The sequence below is a fragment of the Dromiciops gliroides genome, chromosome 1, assembly GCF_019393635.1.
Source record: "Dromiciops gliroides isolate mDroGli1 chromosome 1, mDroGli1.pri, whole genome shotgun sequence".
NCBI classification, from domain to species: domain Eukaryota; kingdom Metazoa; phylum Chordata; class Mammalia; order Microbiotheria; family Microbiotheriidae; genus Dromiciops; species Dromiciops gliroides.
In genome coordinates this window covers 337122923-337142068 of record NC_057861.1, presented here as the reverse complement: position 1 = coordinate 337142068, position 19146 = coordinate 337122923, and the positions used below count along the sequence as shown (strand labels likewise).

The 19146-nt window shown below is 38.5% G+C and overlaps 1 protein-coding gene across 1 annotated transcript in view; it reads left to right on the top strand.

Annotated features, from left to right (window-relative positions):
• The window catches only part of LOC122748873 (palmitoyltransferase ZDHHC11-like), a 141524-nt gene that overhangs the window by 86210 nt on the left and 36168 nt on the right, over positions 1 to 19146 (top strand). Inside the window, exons 7-8 of the mRNA XM_043994894.1 lie at positions 607 to 759; positions 9693 to 9805. Coding sequence (XP_043850829.1) covers positions 607 to 759; positions 9693 to 9805 — 266 coding nt within the window. The remainder of the gene's footprint in view (positions 1 to 606; positions 760 to 9692; positions 9806 to 19146) is intronic.

Here is a 19146-nt window from a genome sequence, read left to right as displayed (position 1 = left end):
AGAAAGAAGAATAATTTAAGTACAGATAATTTACAGATATCACCCCTGAGATCCAGACATAGTGTAAAGCCAAGGCAGCATTGATATAGGCTAACAATGGAAACGTGGAACACACACAGTGACAGGTTAGACAGTTGGATGTTACATACATGTCAGCGGAACAGGAAGATAAGAGAGAGGATGTTTGGGGATCCTCAAGGAAGACAGGACAAGCCTGGAAGAAGGTAGAACTCTTCTTGCACAGCACTTTGCAAACCTGCAAGCACTAGACAAATGCAGGTTACTTTCAGTGTTATTATCCCAAGCCATCCATTAAAGAATTCTGGTACAAGTGGGATTTCAAGAATTTTCATATTTTAAGTGTGTAAAAAGTCTTCAAATATTACCAATGACTGGGATTGGGGGTAGGATGGGGGCGAGTGGTTCAGATTTGTGTTTGAGGATGACCTTTTCAGGAAAGGAAAAGTAGAGGGAGAGAAATCTCAGTGCCAGAGAAGCTAGATTAAGTGGCCTTTGCTTCTTTCTTAGAAATACTGTCCAATGTGGTTTGACTCCTAGAGATGAATTTGACCTCTAAGCTCTCTCTCTTCTCACTTGCCTTGTTAGGCTATCCTCACAATACATGGCTGGTGTTTCTCCCTTTGATTCCAGTGCGGACATCTCCCTTCGTGCTCCTGACGATAGTTGTGTTCACTTTGCTGCTGAACTTTGCGAGCCTCTTGTTCATTGGACACTTAGTAGTGTTCCACCTCTACCTAAGTATGTAATTTCTTAAACCAAAGGTAGTGTCAGAACTGGGCTGCTTTGCTGCTATCCCTGTCCTATTTGAAAATCTCTAAAACTCTTCATCTTTTTTCTCATAAGTATCCTCAAATGTGCAGATCCACATGTATAAATAGAAATATATAGAAACGGATGTAAAGACATAAATAGAAATAGATGCATATATAATATATATTGTTGTGGAGATATTTAGTGTACACAATTATGTGTGTGTGTATACACACACACACACACACACACACACACGATGTATGTATGCACCCACACATAAATGTTTTGCAAAGACACTTTACATACTTTATCTCATTTGATCATTATAACAACCCTGGAGGAAGGTTCTTTTATTATCCCTATTTTACATATAAGGAAACTGAGGCAAAGTAAATACATGGAAATAAATGAATTCATAAATAGAAATGTATACATGTGGTATACACACTAATGGAGATATTTAATGTACAGGATTTGTATGCATGTGTGTGTATGTGTGCGTGTATATATGCTGATCTTCAGTTGTTCAATCACTCTCCTACTCTTTGTGACCCAGTGGACCATAGCATGCCAATACTATTCATGGGGTTTTCTTGGTAAAAATGCTGGACTGGTTAGGCATTTCCTTTTTTGGTGGATTAAGGCAAACAGAAGTTAAGTGACTTGCCCAGGGTCACATAGTAAGTGTCTGAAGTTGGATTTAAACTTAGGTCTTCTTGACTCCATGCCCAGCACTCTATACAATGAGTTACCTAACTGCTGTGTGTGTGTGTGTGTGTGTGTGTACACAAACATATATATGTGTGTATGTGTATGTATGCATATATATGTATATACACATGTATATATATGTATACCTACACATACATATATATGTTTTGCAAAGACACTTTATATACATTATATCATTTGATCCTTACAACAACCCTGGGACAAAGGTGCTATTATTATCCCCATTTTTACAGATGAGGAAACTGAGACAAACAAGTTTAAATTACTTTTCCAGGGTCACACAACTAGCAAGTATCTGAGGCAGTATTTGAATTCAGGTTTTCCCCACTGGAGATCTAGTGTTCTGTTCACCACCCCACCCAACTGCTTATATTTAAACACCTAATATATATACATGTACATTCATCACAGACAGGCCAAGGTGGATAAGGCCTGAAAGAAGTCACAGGATTTGACAATTAAGTCATATCTTGTCATATATTCTGAATTGTCCTTTCTTACATTTGCCTCATCTCCCTAATTAGACTGCAAGCTCCTTGAGAGGACCATGCCTTCTGCTTCTCTTCACCCCTTAAAGAATCCATTGCATTTCCTTGAAAGTGGTTGACTCAACAGACATTTGTTGGAAAAGTAAATTGGTCTAGCTTATCATGGACCTTGAAATCAAGCACAGTGCTTTAAATTTCATGTAGTCAGAAAGCGTGTTGTTTGGGGTCTGAGGTAGTTTCAGTTTCTGTAGTTTCACAAGGATTGAGATGCATTGCTGCATTGCAATTCTTCCCATGGATGGGTCTGCTAATGGGAACAGAATCCAATCCGAACATGATAGAAAGAGAGGGGCAAACATAATTTAGCTCTCATGGCTTGGAGTAGATCTAAAAGATGCCAGGAGAATATTCATTGACTCTTTGCTTAACTGTCTCCAAATTCTGTTGTCCCCCCCCCCAACATTTACTTTACAATGCTCCCTTTGTTGCTTTCTTTTCAGTGGCATATAATCTTATACTCAGGAAACGCTTCCTACCCTCTAACCTAATTTAAGAATTTATTTTTCTCCAAGAGAATTCTTTTCCAGTGAACCTTAGTGTTAGGACTGTTCTGGTGGTCTGAGAAGCCAAATAACTACTGATGCTGTAGTCCAGGTGTGCTCTCTTATTGGTGGCCCAGCATGGTGTGTCTCTCCAGAATACAAATTTAAATTGTTAGCAGCAATTATCCCCTAGCTTTCATTAGTGCAGTCAGATATACTGGATAATTTTGTCAAGATAACTATTTAGGAGCTATCAATGTAAAAATCTTCCTTTTACTTCATGTCACAGATACAGGTCAAAAGTGCTCTCAGTCACCAAAGGGAAAATATCAGATGAGTTAACTAATCAATCAACAAGAATTTACTGAGCATCCAAGTATATGTAACACATTGTGTTGGTCACTATAATGCACATTTTTATTATCATTCATTACATCCCTATATTCTGTTAGTAAATTAATCCTGTACCAATACTACATGTTTATTATATTATCTCGATACAGTTCTTGGCATTTCTAAAGTTCTTACTATTCTGAAGCTCAAATTCCAGTTTTTAGAGCAAGTTGAAGGATGTCTTTTCAACTAATTTACTACAAAAGCATTTGAACTGCTGAGTGCAAGTCATCATGCTAGGAGCAATGGGACATGTGTGGTTTTCCCCCACTAAAGGCTATGCTAGGAATAAGAATGGAACACTTTATTCTTGTTTGGCTGTAACCATCACTACCACCATTGTCTCATTATGTTTCTTTTGCAATCTTTTGGAGCACTTCCCAGATAACAAGCATCTGAGAAGTAGGTGAATGGCATAGAGTGAGAAGATGAAGTTAGGGAATTTGAGGCTGAATTCTCATGCTGTTATTTATTACCTCTATGACCTTGAGCAAGTAACTGAGCCTCTCAGTGTCCTCGTTAACCAAGTGAGACTATTGATCTAGAGGCCCTCTGAGGTCCCTTCCTATTCTAAATATTTGGCATTTTGATCCTAAAATCAGCTCTCTTGAACCTTGGTACAAGAGTGTGGGCATAGCCCCCATTATGCAGACTGTAATCCTACCATGTCTGTCATTTTGTGTCCTTCTCATTCATGTCTTTCCTTCCTTGCTTGCTTGCTTCCTCCCTCCCTCCATCCATCCCTCTTTCTCTCTCCCATTTTCCCTTTTTCTTTCTTCCCCTCTTCCCTCTCTTTATCCCTCCCTCCTCCCTTCTCCCCCTCCTACTTTCCTCTCTTCCTTCTCTCCTTCTTCCATCCCTCTTTCTCTCTCCCACACTCTTTCTTTTTTCCTTTCTCCCTCCCTTCTCCTCCTCCGTCTCTTTCTTTCTTCCTTTCTCCCTCCCTTCTCCTCCTCCAGCTCTTTCTTCTTTTCCTCATTTCTTCCTTCCTTCCTCTTTTTCTCTTCCATTCCTTTCTCCTTCCCTTTGTATCTCCTTCCTTTCTTTTCTTCCTTCATTGCTTCCTTTCTCCCTCCATCCCTCTTTCTTTCCCCCTTCCTTCCTCCCTCTCTTTCCCCTTTTTTCTTCCTTCATCCATCCATTCCTCTTTCTTTCCTTTTTCCTTCCTTCCTTTCTACCTTCCTCCCTCACTTCTTTCCCTCCTCCCATTCTTTATCCCTCCCTCTCTTCCTTCTTTCCTTCCTTCTTCCATCTCTCTTTCCCTTCCTCCCTTCCCTCTTTCCATCCCTCCACCCACCCCTTCCTCCCTCCCTCCCTGCTTCCTTTCCTCTCTGCCTCCCTCCCTCCCTCCCTCCCTTCCTTCCTTCCTTCCTATCATGCAGTGAAAAGAATTCTGAAGCAAACCACTTCAGTATCTTTGTCAAAAAACAAAAGAAAACAAAGCACCAAATGGAGTTATGGAGAGTTGGGCATGATAGAAAAATGACTTAAAAACAACAAAGCATATTTTTAAAATACAAGATTGTTTTAGGGGGAAAGCAAGAGTAGTCAGCTGGAAAGGTTTCATGCAGAAAATGTTGCTTGACATGAGCCTAACAGAAACCTAGGAATTCTAAAGTGAAGGAAGAGCACCTTCCAGATATAGGGCAAAGGCATAGAGATGGGAAGTGGGGTGCCCCCATGAAAAGTGAAAAATTCCATTTGACTGGCGATATAGATATAGATATAGATATAGATATAGATATAGATATAGATATGGATATGGATATGGATATGGATATGGATATGGATATGGATATGGATATAGATATAGATATAGATATAGATATAGATATAGATATAGATATAGATATAGATATAGATATAGATATAGATATATAGATACATGTAGATGTAGATATAGATATAATGTGTAAAAAGGATGGAAAGATAGAATAGGGTCAGCCTGTGAAAGGCTTTAAATGTCAAATTGGAGTTTTTATTTGATCTTACAGGAAATAGGGAATCCTTGAAATGTATTGCTTTGCAGGAGAGGAATTAGAACTTGGAGTGACTAGATGCATGAAGGTTAGTTGTGATTATAAAGTCAACAATTGGAAGCAATTATGATAAGTAAGTCAACAAATCAGGTCAATTAGCATTTATTAAGCACCTACTATATGCCAGGCACTGTGTTAAATGCCAGGGATACAAAGAAATGCAAAAAAATAGCCCCTGCCCTCTAGGAGCTCACAGTCTAAATGGAGAATGAATATGCAAACAACTATTTACAAATAAACTATGTACAAGATAGATATATTGGAGATGGTCAACAGAGGAAAGGCACTAGCAATTAAGGGGATCAGGAAAGGCTCCTTGCATAAGGTGGGACTTTAGCTGGAACTTGAAGGAAAAAGATGAAGAAGGAAAGAATTCCCAGCGTGGCCAGCCAGTGAAAATTTGTTGAGATGGGAGATAGAATGTCATGTTCAAGGAATAGTGGAGACCTTTGTCACTGGATCATAGACTATGTGGAGGGGAAGAAAGGATAAGAACACTGGAAAGGGAGGGAAGAGCTGGGTAATAAAATGCTTTAAAAGTCAAATGGTTTTTATATCTGATCCTGTAGGTGATAGGAAGTCAATGGAGTTTTTTAAAATAGGGGAGTGATATGGTCAGGCCTGTGTTTTAGGATTAATCTGACTACTTAGGTGAGAACATACTGGAGTGTGGAAAGACTTGAAGCAGGGAAACCAACCATTAGGCTACTGCAATAATCCAGGTGTGAGATGATAGGACCTGACCCCAGGTGGTAGCAATGTCAGAGGAAAGAAGGGGCTATAATCCAGGCAAGAGGTGATAAAAGGGCCTGAACGAGGACAGTCTGGGTCATGTGAGAGGAAGAAGGAGATGGATTCAAGAAATGTCATGAAGTACAAATGACAGAGTTTAGCAGGGATTTCAGAAGTCCACACTGAGGTTGTTAACTTGGGTGACTAGAAGGATGGTGGTACAATTAACAGACACAGGGAAGCCTGCAATAAGGATAGTTTTAGGGAGAAAGATAACGAGTTTTGTTTCATACATGTTGAGTTGAGATGTTCAATAGGACATTGAGGGGGGGATGGGCAGGGGAGGGAGGAAAAATACTGTCTCATTTGATCTTCACAACAACACTGGGAGGTAAGTGCTATTATTACTCCCATTTTACAGTTAAGGAAATTGAGGAGAAGAGAAGTTAAGCAACTTGCCCAGGGTCAAATAACTAGTAAGTATCTAAGGCTGGATTTGAACTCATATCTTCCTGACTTCAGGTCCAGTGTCCTATCTACTGCCTCTAGATCCGATCAGTTCAATATGATATTCTTGGTTTATAACTAGAGCTAAAGAGAGGTCAGGGCTATATAAGTAGATATGAGACTTATCAGCATCAAAATTATATTAAAATTATGGGAATTGATGAGGCTATTGAGAGAGTGTGTAGAGAAAGAAGAGGAAAAATATTTAGGACTAAGCCTTTGAGAACACACAAAGTTAGAGGACATAATAGGAGTGATTGTTGTTTGTCCTTTGTTCCCCAAAGAGGACCATGACATTGGGTGATGTCATGACTTGCATTGAAATGGGTTTAAGTAATAGAGGGCTGTGCCAGGTCACCAACCTCACTCTCTCCTCCAGAGCCATTTGGGTTCAGTAGCAAGATATATATCAAGATGACTGGAGATGGCCCTAGATGTTTAAAGCAATTGGGGTGAAGTGACTTGCTCAGGGTCACAGCTAGTAAGTGCCCAAAGTGAGGTTTGAACTCGGGTCCTCCCAATTTCAGCACCATCGTTCTATCCACTCTATCCACCTAGCTGCCCCTATAGGAATGATAATCTAACAGAAGAACTGAGACAGAGCAGATAGACAAGAAAAAAATCCAGAAAGCAGAGAATCACAAAAAGTCAGAAGAGAAAGTATCTAAGAAGAGAAGGTGGCAAACAATTAAATATAACAGAAAATGTTAAGTTGGATGAAGATTTAGAAAAGATGTTCATATTTCTAGGTTGTGAGGAAAGAAAGAAAAATATAAGACAGTAGTTTGAAGAGATGGTAGAGTCTAGAAAGGTTGAAAGCATTAGAAATTTGGGGTTATTTGTAAGCAGTAAGGAAGCAACCAGGAGATAGAAAAATTAAGATAGAGAGAGAGGGAGAGATTGTAGGGATCACTTGATGGAGTGGAAATGGGGGAAGAAATTAAAAGGTTGGCCACCTTATTATGAAATAATCAGACTGAAATACAGGAGGTGAGAATAGGTTGTTAAGAGAACTATTAGATGTAAAGTAGGGGGGATGAGAGAGCTCACACTATGAATGGTCTCTATTTTCTCAATAAAGTATGATGGGAGACAACTACCTTTGTGGTATAGTATAAAAAATTTTAAATAAAAAAGAGAAGGTCAGCAACAGCTGCACAGGAGAGGTCTTTAGAAAAAAATTAAGGATGAGGAAAAAGGTTATTTGATGACAGTGAGAGCTCAGAGGAGATTAGATCATATAAATTTGTCGTTGACCCAAACAGCATGATTGTGTAACTTCCTCCAGGCCCATGCTGTAGTACATGAGTAGGAGAGAAGCATGATGGATGTAGTCCAAGGCTGGGGTTTGGCAATGGGTGATAGGCAGTAGGACAAAGGAAAATGTGATCTGAGAGGCAAGTGCAGAGTTGAATTGGTTCACAATAGGGAAAGGGAGGACAATGAAGCTAGAGCTGGGGTGATCACTTGGGAAATTCCTTCTCAGTAATTACTTCTGGGGTGGAGGGATCGAAGGCTATGGTGAAGGTGAAAAACATGTTTGAAAACAGTCAAGAAAACATAGGGAAAATGGAATGGTAAAGGATTTTGATAGGATGAAGGAATTTCAGAGTTCATTTTCATGGAAAGGGAACAATCATGGTGATTAATATCTGCACCTTCTTTACAGGGCTGTTGTGAGAATCACTCAATCAGCAAATATTTGTCAGGGGCTATAAAGAAAGACCAAAAATTGGTACCTGTCCTCATGGAATGTATATCCTAATGCAGAAGACATAGATAATTAGGTATTTTCAAGATATGTTCAGAGTAAATGGAAGATAATCAAGTAATATGTGAGACTAGATAATGCAAAGTACTGTCCAAATATGTCACTATTTATTTAATATATAATTAAAAGAGAAGCAAGATGGGATAATGAATAGAGAACTAACCACAGATTCAAGAAGACCTGGGTTCAAGTTCCCCATCTGCCAAAGAGTAGCTAAACAAGTCACTTAACCCTTCCATGCCCAGGTACTCTCTGAACCAAACAGTAACTAACTGGCAGTGTTAGGGGGAGTTTCCTATAAACCAAAGACAGAAAGAATGAATGATTGAAATAATACAAAAAATAAAGTGTTGTTAATTTAGTAATAATTGCAGAGGGGCTTGAAAGAAAGTTCTGAGAGTCCGATAGTCTTGATCAAGAAAGGTAATTGAAGTGAACATTGACTTTCTTTGCTTAGGTTAGCTAGATATGATTGGATTCTTTGCTTTACTCAGTATACACAGACACATCCAGTGAGTAGGCAGTGAACCTAAATATACAATTAATTCCTCATAATAAGGCTATGTCTCTTTTCAACCACCACTGAAATCTCAGAATGTTTGTGTGTGTGTGCATGTGTGGCCATTTCTGTTTTTCAAAAATATTTATATCCCACCTTCAGAACTGATAAGTTTATGGGCTATGTGATATGCTGAATTAGCCCATGCTGCTGCTATCACTGTTTTTTAAAAATCTATATACATAAATATTATTGCTATTAGTATTATTGTTGCTGTTGTATACTCAAGGCAATATGAAGACACTGATGTTTCATAAATAAAAAATAATTTGGGAAAAAAGAATAACTTGATTAGATATAAGCTCTTTTTTAACTAAAAAAACCATTATTTTTAAATTTTCAGTTGTAGATTCTCTCCTTCCCTCCCATCCACCCCCTCCACCACCCACTAAGACAAAAAAAATGACAAAAATTATACATGTGAAATTATGAAAACATTTTAATATTAGCTATATTGTAAATAAATAAAAAAGTTTTGCTTCAAAAAATCCATATCCACAGAATTTTTCAAATTACCTATGAGATTGCATAATCAGCTAAATTTTTCTTCTTTCCTTCTGTCTTTCTTTATTTCCTTCTTTCCTTCTCCTCATCACCTCCCTCTCCCTCTCCTCCTCCTTCTCTTCCTCCTCCTTCTTTAGATTAGGTTTCCTATCTTACTCATGCTAACAATGACCCAATCCATGGTTAATCGACATGAAATGGTCAATGTTTGTTGTATTTCTGACCTGGACCAGAGCTTCTGCAGCCTACTGACTCCTGCTCTCAGGGGCTCCCCACCTTAGTGTGAATGCCTAATTGACTTTAGAATGACTACAACTCAGAAATCCTGAGCTCAAGTTTTCCACCAGTCTCTAAAATTAAAACAAAAATGACAAAAACAGGAAGCAAATCCAATAGTTATTTGAGTCAATAGAATCACATGACTCCTTTTTGAGAATTTGTTATTTTTCAGTCCTTTCTGGTCATGGCCGATTCTTCATTACTCCATATGGGGTATTTTTGACATAGATACTAGAGTGGTTTGCCATTTCCTTCTCCACCTTTTTGAGAATACCTCAATCTAATAATGGAACTTCTCCTTTCTCTCTAGCCTCCATTCCTCTTTGGACATGTTACAATAATTCTATACTTTTCTTTACTTCTCCCATGCAGTAGCCCGGAAACTGAGCACCTTTGATTATATGGCCCAAGGACGTCAAAAGCAAAGTGGAAATCTCCAATTAAAAATTTCTTCACCACTGAAATCCTCCCTTTCTGGGTGTAAGGTAGGAACTTAACAGACGATTTATCTCATTTTTTTCCATTTTTATTCTTGTGGAAATTGTGGAGAAGCTGGTCAAATTGGAAATTTTATTGGCATTGCCAGGTTTAATGACAGATTCAGTCACTGAGTTCTTTGTACATGATCTACAGAGCAATCCTTTTAAGGATTAATTTGTAAGAATGGTTGTGTAATTCTTTATTTTTTAAAGAATATACATGTTCTTTATGTAATTCTGTAACTCATAATTCTGTAAGACTACTTTGTAATAATGTCATAAATCTTTTCCTGTAAGAATATTATATTTTTTGTAAATTTTAAGAATTTATAAAATACTTTTTGTAAGAATTTATAATTTCTCTGTAAGAATTTATAAAGTATTTGTAAAGAATATTGTGTATTGTGTAAAAATATGTTGGTCCAGGTGACAACTTTTAGTTTTAGCTTTTTTCTTAATCATTCCTGAGGAGAGCCATCAGTGGGTTTTTATAGATTATTTTTAAACAGGGTTGATTAAAATGTCAATTTGTTTAATTTCCTTCATGATAACTCCCATTACTTCAGTCAGTGTTAGACACTGAAGAGCTATACTTGGTAGCATAGAAATATGCAATGAATTCTTGAAAATAAAATTATGTAAACTATAAGCTCCCTGAGGTCAGATACTAATTCATTTTTGTCTGTGTATACCCAGCACTTTACACATAGCAGGCAGGTAGGTGTCACAATAGAGTGCCCAACTTTGAGTGAAGAAGACTTCAAATCCTGCCTCAAATACTTATTTCCTGTGTGTGCTTGGGCAAATCAATTAACTGCTACTTGCCTCAGTTTTCTGATTTGTAAAATGGAATTAATCATAGGACCCATGTCCCAGGGTTGTTGTGAAGATTCAGTAAGATGACATTTGTAAGCTACTTTACAAAACTTAAAGCACTATATCATTATTGGATAGCTCTTATTATTAGACCTCGAAGGAAAAGCATTTCAATAGTCAATTCCCTATATAAGGAGAATAACCTGAACACATACATGGAAGCGGTTGAGCACAGGATGAGATCGGAAAGTAGTGTAAATGCAGTCATTTGTCCCAGTCCTGCTACTTACTTACCTGTGTGACCTTAGACAAATTAAATCATTTCACTGGGCCTCAACAATCTCATCTAGAAAATTGGGAGAATTGACTAGATCTCTACTCTCCCTCTTAATGTCCCTCTTTAATATCCTTTTAAATACTATGACTCAGTGAATACCAAGTGATTTGATGATATTGGAATTGACTTTGAAGATCATCTACTCCTAGAGGGGAGGAGAAGGAAAAGAAACCAGTGAAAGAAACTGAAGAGTGGGTTGGTGCCATTGAAAACAGGAAAAAGAAATGTTCAGAGAAGCTAAGAGAGGAACATATGAACACAAAAGAGGTCATCAGGATCAAATGCTGCAGAAAGTTCAAGAGAAAATGAGGATTTAGTAACAAAATTGGAATTTCTGCTTAAAAGGCAAACTTGGTGAGAACAGTTTCAGTAAAATGATGGGGTTGGGGGGGCAAGATTGATTAAGATTGAGGAATGGCAGGGAGGAGAGATATAGTAAAATGGCTCAAGGGAGTGGCAAGGTTAAGGGAACATTCTGTTAGAATAGGGAAAACATGAGAATGTCAGTAAGCAGGAAGAAAGAACCAATAAAGGAGGAAAGATGAGAAAGACAGTGAGAGACAAAGGCACAGACACAGAAAAGAAGAGGGACAGACAGACAGAGAAAGAGAGATTTAGGGAGGGGGAGAGAAACACTATAAAGGTCCCAGATAGACCTAGGAGGCAATGGAATTAAGGCCATATGTACAGAATCAGTCTCAGCAAATAGTACATAAATTTGATCCTCTGAAACTTAAAAAAGGAGTTTGGAATAAATTATCTCTAAGGTACTTTCTGACTTTAGATCTACATATGAGGACATAGATGAGATACTACTCAATGAATACTTTATACTCAGTCAAGCAAGATGTGAGGCCACTTTCTGAAAGAAATATAGGTAGAGAGAGAGGCAGAAGCCAAGGACAGGAGCTTTGGAATTGTTTCTCTGAAGAAGACAATAAGGAAATGCATCAAAGATCAATGAAAGGGACATCTGGATCATGTGACAAACAAGGTAGAGGACTAGACATTTTCTCTGATCCCGCAACTTATCAAACCTCTCCAAAACATGTTATATACCAGAGGTAAAGTGATGTCAGCTGTGTCCATTCTCACCCAGAATAATTTTTTTAAAAGATTTTTAAAAAATTAATTGATGCCTATCTTGAACTCATTCAGCACTTCTCCCTCACCTTCCAAGCTACCAGCAGCAAGGCTACACTAGACATCCCAAAGACTCAACCCCCAAGCTCAAAACCCAGCCCTACACCCTGGTCTTCTCTTCTTCTCTCTGTTGGCATAGAGATGCCAGCTCCAAGCTGTGGAAGTCTGGTCCGGCCATGACAGACAGCATTGTTGCAGTCCTTCAGGCCTTTGCCAGAATGGCAGGATCCTGTTCTGAAAAAAACAATCTCTGGAAAGCAAAGAAAGTGGGGAAACAGGCAGGGGTAAGGTCTGGAGCTTGAAATAAAATTCAATCCTACACCCCTAACCCACACTCATCCCAGAGCTTTGGAGTCCCAAATCTGAACAATAGAAAATGCCCCTGGCTTAGGTAGCAATGGTGTAGCAGTGCTCTGAACTATCAAGTCAAAGAACTTAAGAACAGAGGGAATGTTTGGGAGTGGCTGTACAGGACTACAGTGAACTTGAGGGAAGAACTCAGCATCCATCTGGGACCAGTCCTGCATCCCCTAGAGTCACTTGGGGAGGTGAGCAGAGATCTAGACTGGTGAACTCTGATTTGCCCAGTGTGGGAGGAAACTGAGATGTTTAGATGCTTTGAGATCCAGCCCCCAGGAGAATCACCATCAGAGGGGAAAGAGTCAGAGAGTGAACAATAAGGGAAAATAAAGGAAAAAAGGATATTGACATTATCAAAGTCTTCAGGAAGAAGAAAATTCAAAGACATATTGAACACAAGCAGAAAAATCAACAGGGAAAACATCAAGAGCAAAAGGAAATTAGATCTCTAGATCAAGTAAACAAGTTCAGGCATTCATGAACATACTGGAGTAGTTTGCCATTTCCTTCTCCAGGTTCAGACAGCTAATAAGTATCTGAGGTCAGATTTGAACTAAGGAAAATGAGTCTTCCTGACTTCAGACCTAGTATTCTATCCAGTATGGCGCCACCTAGTTTCCCTTGAAAGGGTTGCTGGGCAGCAAATAAGACTCAGCTGAATTTTCATGGCAAGAATTTATCATAAACTCAGTTCACATGGTTTCTTTTTTTTTTACAAGCAAAAAAGCAAAAATTGTTTAATTCTCAATTTTTCAAACCTAGTTCAATGCCATGAAAGGTGGTGTGCTGTCATGGGAAGAGCATTAGATCTAGATTTTAATCCTTGATGCAGTATCTTTTAGCTATTTGGCTATAGGCAAGTCATTTAACCTCTTTAAGACATATCATCTGTGAAATGGGAGTAAACATAGGTTTTTTTTTGTCATTTTTGTCATTTTTAAAATTGTTTTTAATTGTTTTTTTTCATCAACAAACATTTATTTTATTTTCTAGTTACATGTAAGGGTACTTTTCAACATTCATTTTCATAAGATTTAGAGTTCCAAATTTTTCTCCCTCCCTCCCTTTCCTCCCCCCTCCACAAGATTGCAACCAGGTTATATATGTACAATCCACAAGTGTTCTTTTTTATCAGTTCTCTCTATAGGGGTGCATAGTAAGCTTCCTCATTAGTTCCTTGGGATTGTCTTGGATCATTGCATTGCTGAGAGTAGTTAAGTCATTCACAATTACTCATTGAACAATACTGCTGTCACTACGCACAATGTCCTCTCAGCTCTGCTCACTTCACCATACATCAATGTTCATTAGTCTTCCCAGGTTTTTCAGGGAACATCCTGTTTGTCATTTCCTGTAGCACAAGACCATTCCACTACAATCATATAACACAGCTTTTTCCATCATTCCTGAAGTGATGGACATTCCTTTGATTCTCAATTCTTAGCCTCCACCAAGAGTTGCTATAAATATTTTTTGTACAATTTTTCCCCCTTTTCTCTTTTTCATGATTACTATTGTTAACTGTTTCACTTCTATCCTATTCCCTTGCCCATGATATTTATTCTATTATCCATCTTCTTTCATCCTATCACTCTTCAAAAGGGATTTGCTTCTGTCTGTCCCCTCCCCCACTCTGCCCTTCCTTCTTTTGCCCCTCTCTCTTTATCCCCTTCCCCTCCTATTTTCCTGCAGGGTTAGAGAGATTACCCAATTGAGTGTGTACATCATTCCCTCCTTGAGCCAATTCTAATGAAATTGAGGTCTTTGAGCCAATTCTGATGAGTGTTAGGCCCATTTACTGCCCAAATTAAATAGATTACTCCACCCAGTTGGGTATGTCTGTTAGTCCCTCCTTGAGGCAGCTTTGATGAGTTTAAGATCTTTGAGCCTTTTCAGATGAGTGTAAAATTCATTTACTGCCCTGCTCCTCTCCCATCTCTTCCCCCACTCCATAAGCCTTTTCCTGTTTCTTTCATGTAGGATTTCACATCTGCTCTTCCCCCTCCCCCAGTGAATTCCCTTCACCCCTCAATTTAACCCTAAAGATGTCATCATCTAGCTAAGTGACACAGTCGACAATGCATCACCCCTGGACCCAGGGAGATCCCAGCCAAAACCTGGCCTCAGACACAAGACAGTAGCCCACTGTACAACCCCAGGTATGACCCCCAACCCCAATTTTTTATGGTTCTCTAGGGTCTTGTATTTGAAAGTCAAATTTGCCATTCAGTTCAGGTCTTTTCATCACAAATATCTGAAAGTCTTCTTTTTCATTAAAGTCCCATTTTTTCTGCTGAAAGATTATGCTGAGGGGCAGCTAGATGGCGCAGTGGATAGAGCACCGGCCTTGGATTCAGGAGTACCTGAGTTCAAATCCGGCCTCAGACACTTAACACTTACTAGCTGTGTAACCCTGGGCAAGTCACTTAACCCCAATTGCCTTACTTTAAAAAAAAAAAAAGAAAGATTATGCTGAGTTTTGCTGGGTAGGTGATTCTTGGTTGTAATCCCATTTCCTTTGCCCTCTGGAATATCATATTCCATGCCCTTCGGACCTTTAATGTAGAAGCTGCTAGATCTTGTGCTATCCTGACCGGGGTTCCACAGTACTTGAATTCTTTCTTTTTGGCAGCTTGCAATATTTTCTCCTTGACCTGAGAGCTTTGGAATTTCCTAGGAGTTTTCCTTTTGGGATCTCTTTCTGGAGGTGATCAGTGGATTCTTTCAATTTCTATTTTAGCTTCTTCTTCTAGAATTTCAGGGCAATTTCCCCTGAGAATATCTTGGAAGATGATGTCTAAGCTCTTTCTTTGATCATGGTTTTCAGGTAAACCAATAATTTTCAAATTCTCTCTCCTCGACCTATTTTCCAGGTCAGCAGTTTTCCCCAGAAGATATTTCACATTGCCCTCTATTTTTTTTTATTCATTTGGATTTGCTTTATTGTGTTTTGGTTTCTCATAAAGTCACTGGCTTCCATTTGTTCAATCCTAATTCTTAGGCAATTATTTTCATCAGAGAGCTTTTGTACCTCCTTTTCCATTTGGCCAATTTGACTTTTCAAGCTATTGACTTTTTTCTCATGTCTTTCCTGCATCACTCTCATTTCTCTTTACATTTTTTCCTCTACCTCTCTAACTTTATTTTCAAAGTCCTTTTCGAGCAACTCTATGGCCTGAGACCAATTAATATTTTTCTTGGAAGCTTTAAATATAGGGGCCCTGATGTTGATATCTTCCTCTGAGGGTACCCCTTGGTCTTCCTTGTTACTGAAGAAACTTTCTATGGTCCTCACCTTTCTCTGTCTGCTCATCTTGCCTTTCTTTTACTTGACTTTTAGCTCCTTAAAGTGGGGCACTGTTTCCAGGCTGCTGTATCCCAAACTTCAGAAGTCCCAGGTGGTATGATTTAAGGAGAATCAGGTTCTTCCCTTGCCCAGTCTGTTCCCTAGTCCTTAGATGACCCCAGACCAACTTGCTAATCAACCAGCTTTGTGTGTTGTTGTTGTCAGCTCTGATGAGCCTGTGCCCCTCCCCTAGCTGGGCCACTGCTACTCAAGCCTACCTCCTGGTTCTCAGCAGGGGTGTAAAATCCAGGTTGTGCCTTAGCACCAGCATAGACCCCTGTAGTCTCCTCCCTGCCCAGGGCTCAGCCCACTCACCAGACTGTGAGCTTAGTTCCAGAAAACACTGGCGCTTCAGCTGATTCAGAGGCTCTGGGGGTCTCCTTCTCTGGTGAGGCCTTCCTGGTACTGGATCTATGTCAAGGTGACTGTGGGGTTGGGCTCAACTCCTGTATCAGCACGGCAGCTCCCTCCTTCTGACCTTCCAAACCATTCTTGGTTAGAAGATTATTTCAGCATATTCTTCTGTGAGTTTTGCACTAGAACCAGTTCACATGGTTTCATGACTCCCTCTTGCAAAGATCATCTCAGTAGTTTGGAAGTGGAAGCAGAAAAAGTTCACAGCAGAGAACACCCAAGATTGGGGATTAAAAAGGCAGAAATAGAAAGACAAAGGAATCGATGGAGAGGAAAACAATTTATGACCAAACAAGAGATAGAGAATATTATGAAATGCAAAATGGATGATTTTGATTACATTAAATTAAAAAGATTTTGTACAAACAGAAGTAATGCAGCCAAAATGAGAAGGAAGGCAGAAAACTAGGAAACAATTTTAGCAGCCAGTATTTCTGATACAGGCCTCATTTTGGACAGCTAGGTGGCACAGTAGATAAAGCACTAGCCCAGTTCAGCTGAGTTCAAATCTGGCCTCAGACACTTGACATTTACTAGCTGTGTGACCTTGGACAAGTCACTTAACTCTCATTGCCTTGCAAGACAAAACAAAACTAAATAAATAAATATAGTAAACTAAATTTATATAGTACTTTAAAGAGAGATTACCATACAATAAACCCATGAGGTTGATTATTGCAACAACAGTAATAGATAACATTTATATAGTACCTTGTACCTGACAAAGGCCTCATTTCTAAAATATATAGGGAACTAAATCAAATTTATAAGAATGCAAGTCATTCTCCAATTGAGAAATGGTCAAAGGATATTAACAGGCAGTTTTCAGATAAAGAAATCAAAGCTATCTATTGCCATGTGAAAAAATGCTCTAAATCACTATTGATTAGAGAAATGCAAATTAAAACAACTCTGAAGTACCACTGACACCTATCAGATTGGCTAATATGACAAAAAAGGAAAATAATAAATGTTGGAGAAGCTGTGGAAAAATTGGAACACTAATGCATTGTTGGTAGAACTGTGAACTGATCCAACTATTTTGGAGAGCAATTTGGAACTATGCCCAAAGGACTATGGGACTGTTCATGCCCTTTGACCCATTGGTGCCCCTGCTAGGTCTGTACCCCAAAGAGATCATAGAAGAAGGTAAAGGACCCACATGTACAAAAATATTTTGAGCAGCTCTCTTTGTGGTGGCAAAGAATTGGAAATTGAGGGAATGCCCATCAATTGGGGAATGGCTGAACAAGTTGTGGTATATGAATGTAATGGAATACTGTTGTGCTGTAAGAAATGATGAACAGGAAGATTTCAGAGAAACCTGGAAGGACTTACATGAACTGATGAAGAACCAATAGAACATTGTACACAGAAACAGCAACATTGTATGATGATCAACTATGATAGACTTGGCTCTTCTCAGCAGTGCAATGATCCAAAACAATTTCAAAGAACTCATTATAGAAAATGTTCTCCACACCCAGAAAAAAGAACTGTGGATTCTGAATGCAGATTGAACCATACTGTTTCTACTTCTTGGCTGTTTTTTTTCTTTTTTACAAGGTTTTCCCCTTGTGTTGTTTCTTTTTTTACAATATGACTAATGCAGAAATATCTTTAATGTAATTGTACATATATAACCTATATCAGATTACTTTCCATCTTGGTGTAGCAGGGAGGGAAGGAAGGGGGTGAGAAAAATCTAGAACCAAAAATCTAAGAAGACAAATGTTGAAAACTATCTTTACATGTAACTGTAAAATAATAAAATACTTTTTATGATAAAAAAAGACAAAGGAGTTAGGGATACAAATGTTGAAACATGTCTTGTCAAAATGGCTCACTATGAGATGAATGGATTTTCTGAACATCTGAAACAATGCCTTTAATCTTTCTTCCTTTCTCCCATTGGAGTAGATCTCAAGTCTGAGATAGAAAAGATAAGGAGATTATATATATATATATATAAAGTCTATGTCCAAAGTAAAGTCCATTGTTCCCAGGAGAGCTTTTCAAACTCAATTATTTCACCACTTTGCAAAAGAAAACACTCCAACAGAAAATAAGCTTTTATAAACAAAACATCCCACATTAGAAAGTATTATGCCGATCTCTACTAATTTCTTAATTGGCTGACTTAAATCATAAGACATACCATTTCTACAAATAGGTCTCTTCTTCCAATGAGCCGCCATTTCTGTTTGCTGCAGGCTACAATTAAAGAAACTTTTGTGGGGGCAGTAAGATTTTCAAATATGAATAATGAGATTTTCAAATCTTGAATTGTTCACTGAATCTTATCTGTGGGGCATATGGGAAATAAGGTGTCGATTCCATTGTTTGTTTTTGGCAGCCTCTTTAGCTTTGTTTCTACTAAAGATCAGTTGCACAACCACAGAAGGTTTCAAACATAACCTTCAGTCAATGCTCTGTTTATGAGACTGATGTCCTTTGTGTAGAAAGTCTATGTGTGTAATATAACCAGTATTTTCACTAATTAGACTTCTGTTCTACCAAAAGAACATTTCCATAATTGCCTGTTATGTGTTACATATCATTACATTGCCTGTAAATTTTATCCAGGGAAATAACTGATAAATAAGAATAATTTTAAACAAATGTGTGTATATACATTATATATAGATATAGATGTATACACACATATATGTGTGTTGTAAAGAATTAATTGTTATTTGAGGTTTTTATGACCCCATCTTTTGGCTAGAATTAAAAAAAAAAACAAACCTTGGCGTGCACTGACCTGGGGCTCCACAAACCACATGGTGCTCCACCCACTAGTTGTAGCCATTGCCATGGCGCTGGCACCTCATATCATCCCACTCGCTGATGCCAACATGGGCCTGGCAAAATTATAATGATTGGAAGCCTAGTGAGGGCAGTCATGTGACTGTCAGAGTGGCCAGCCAA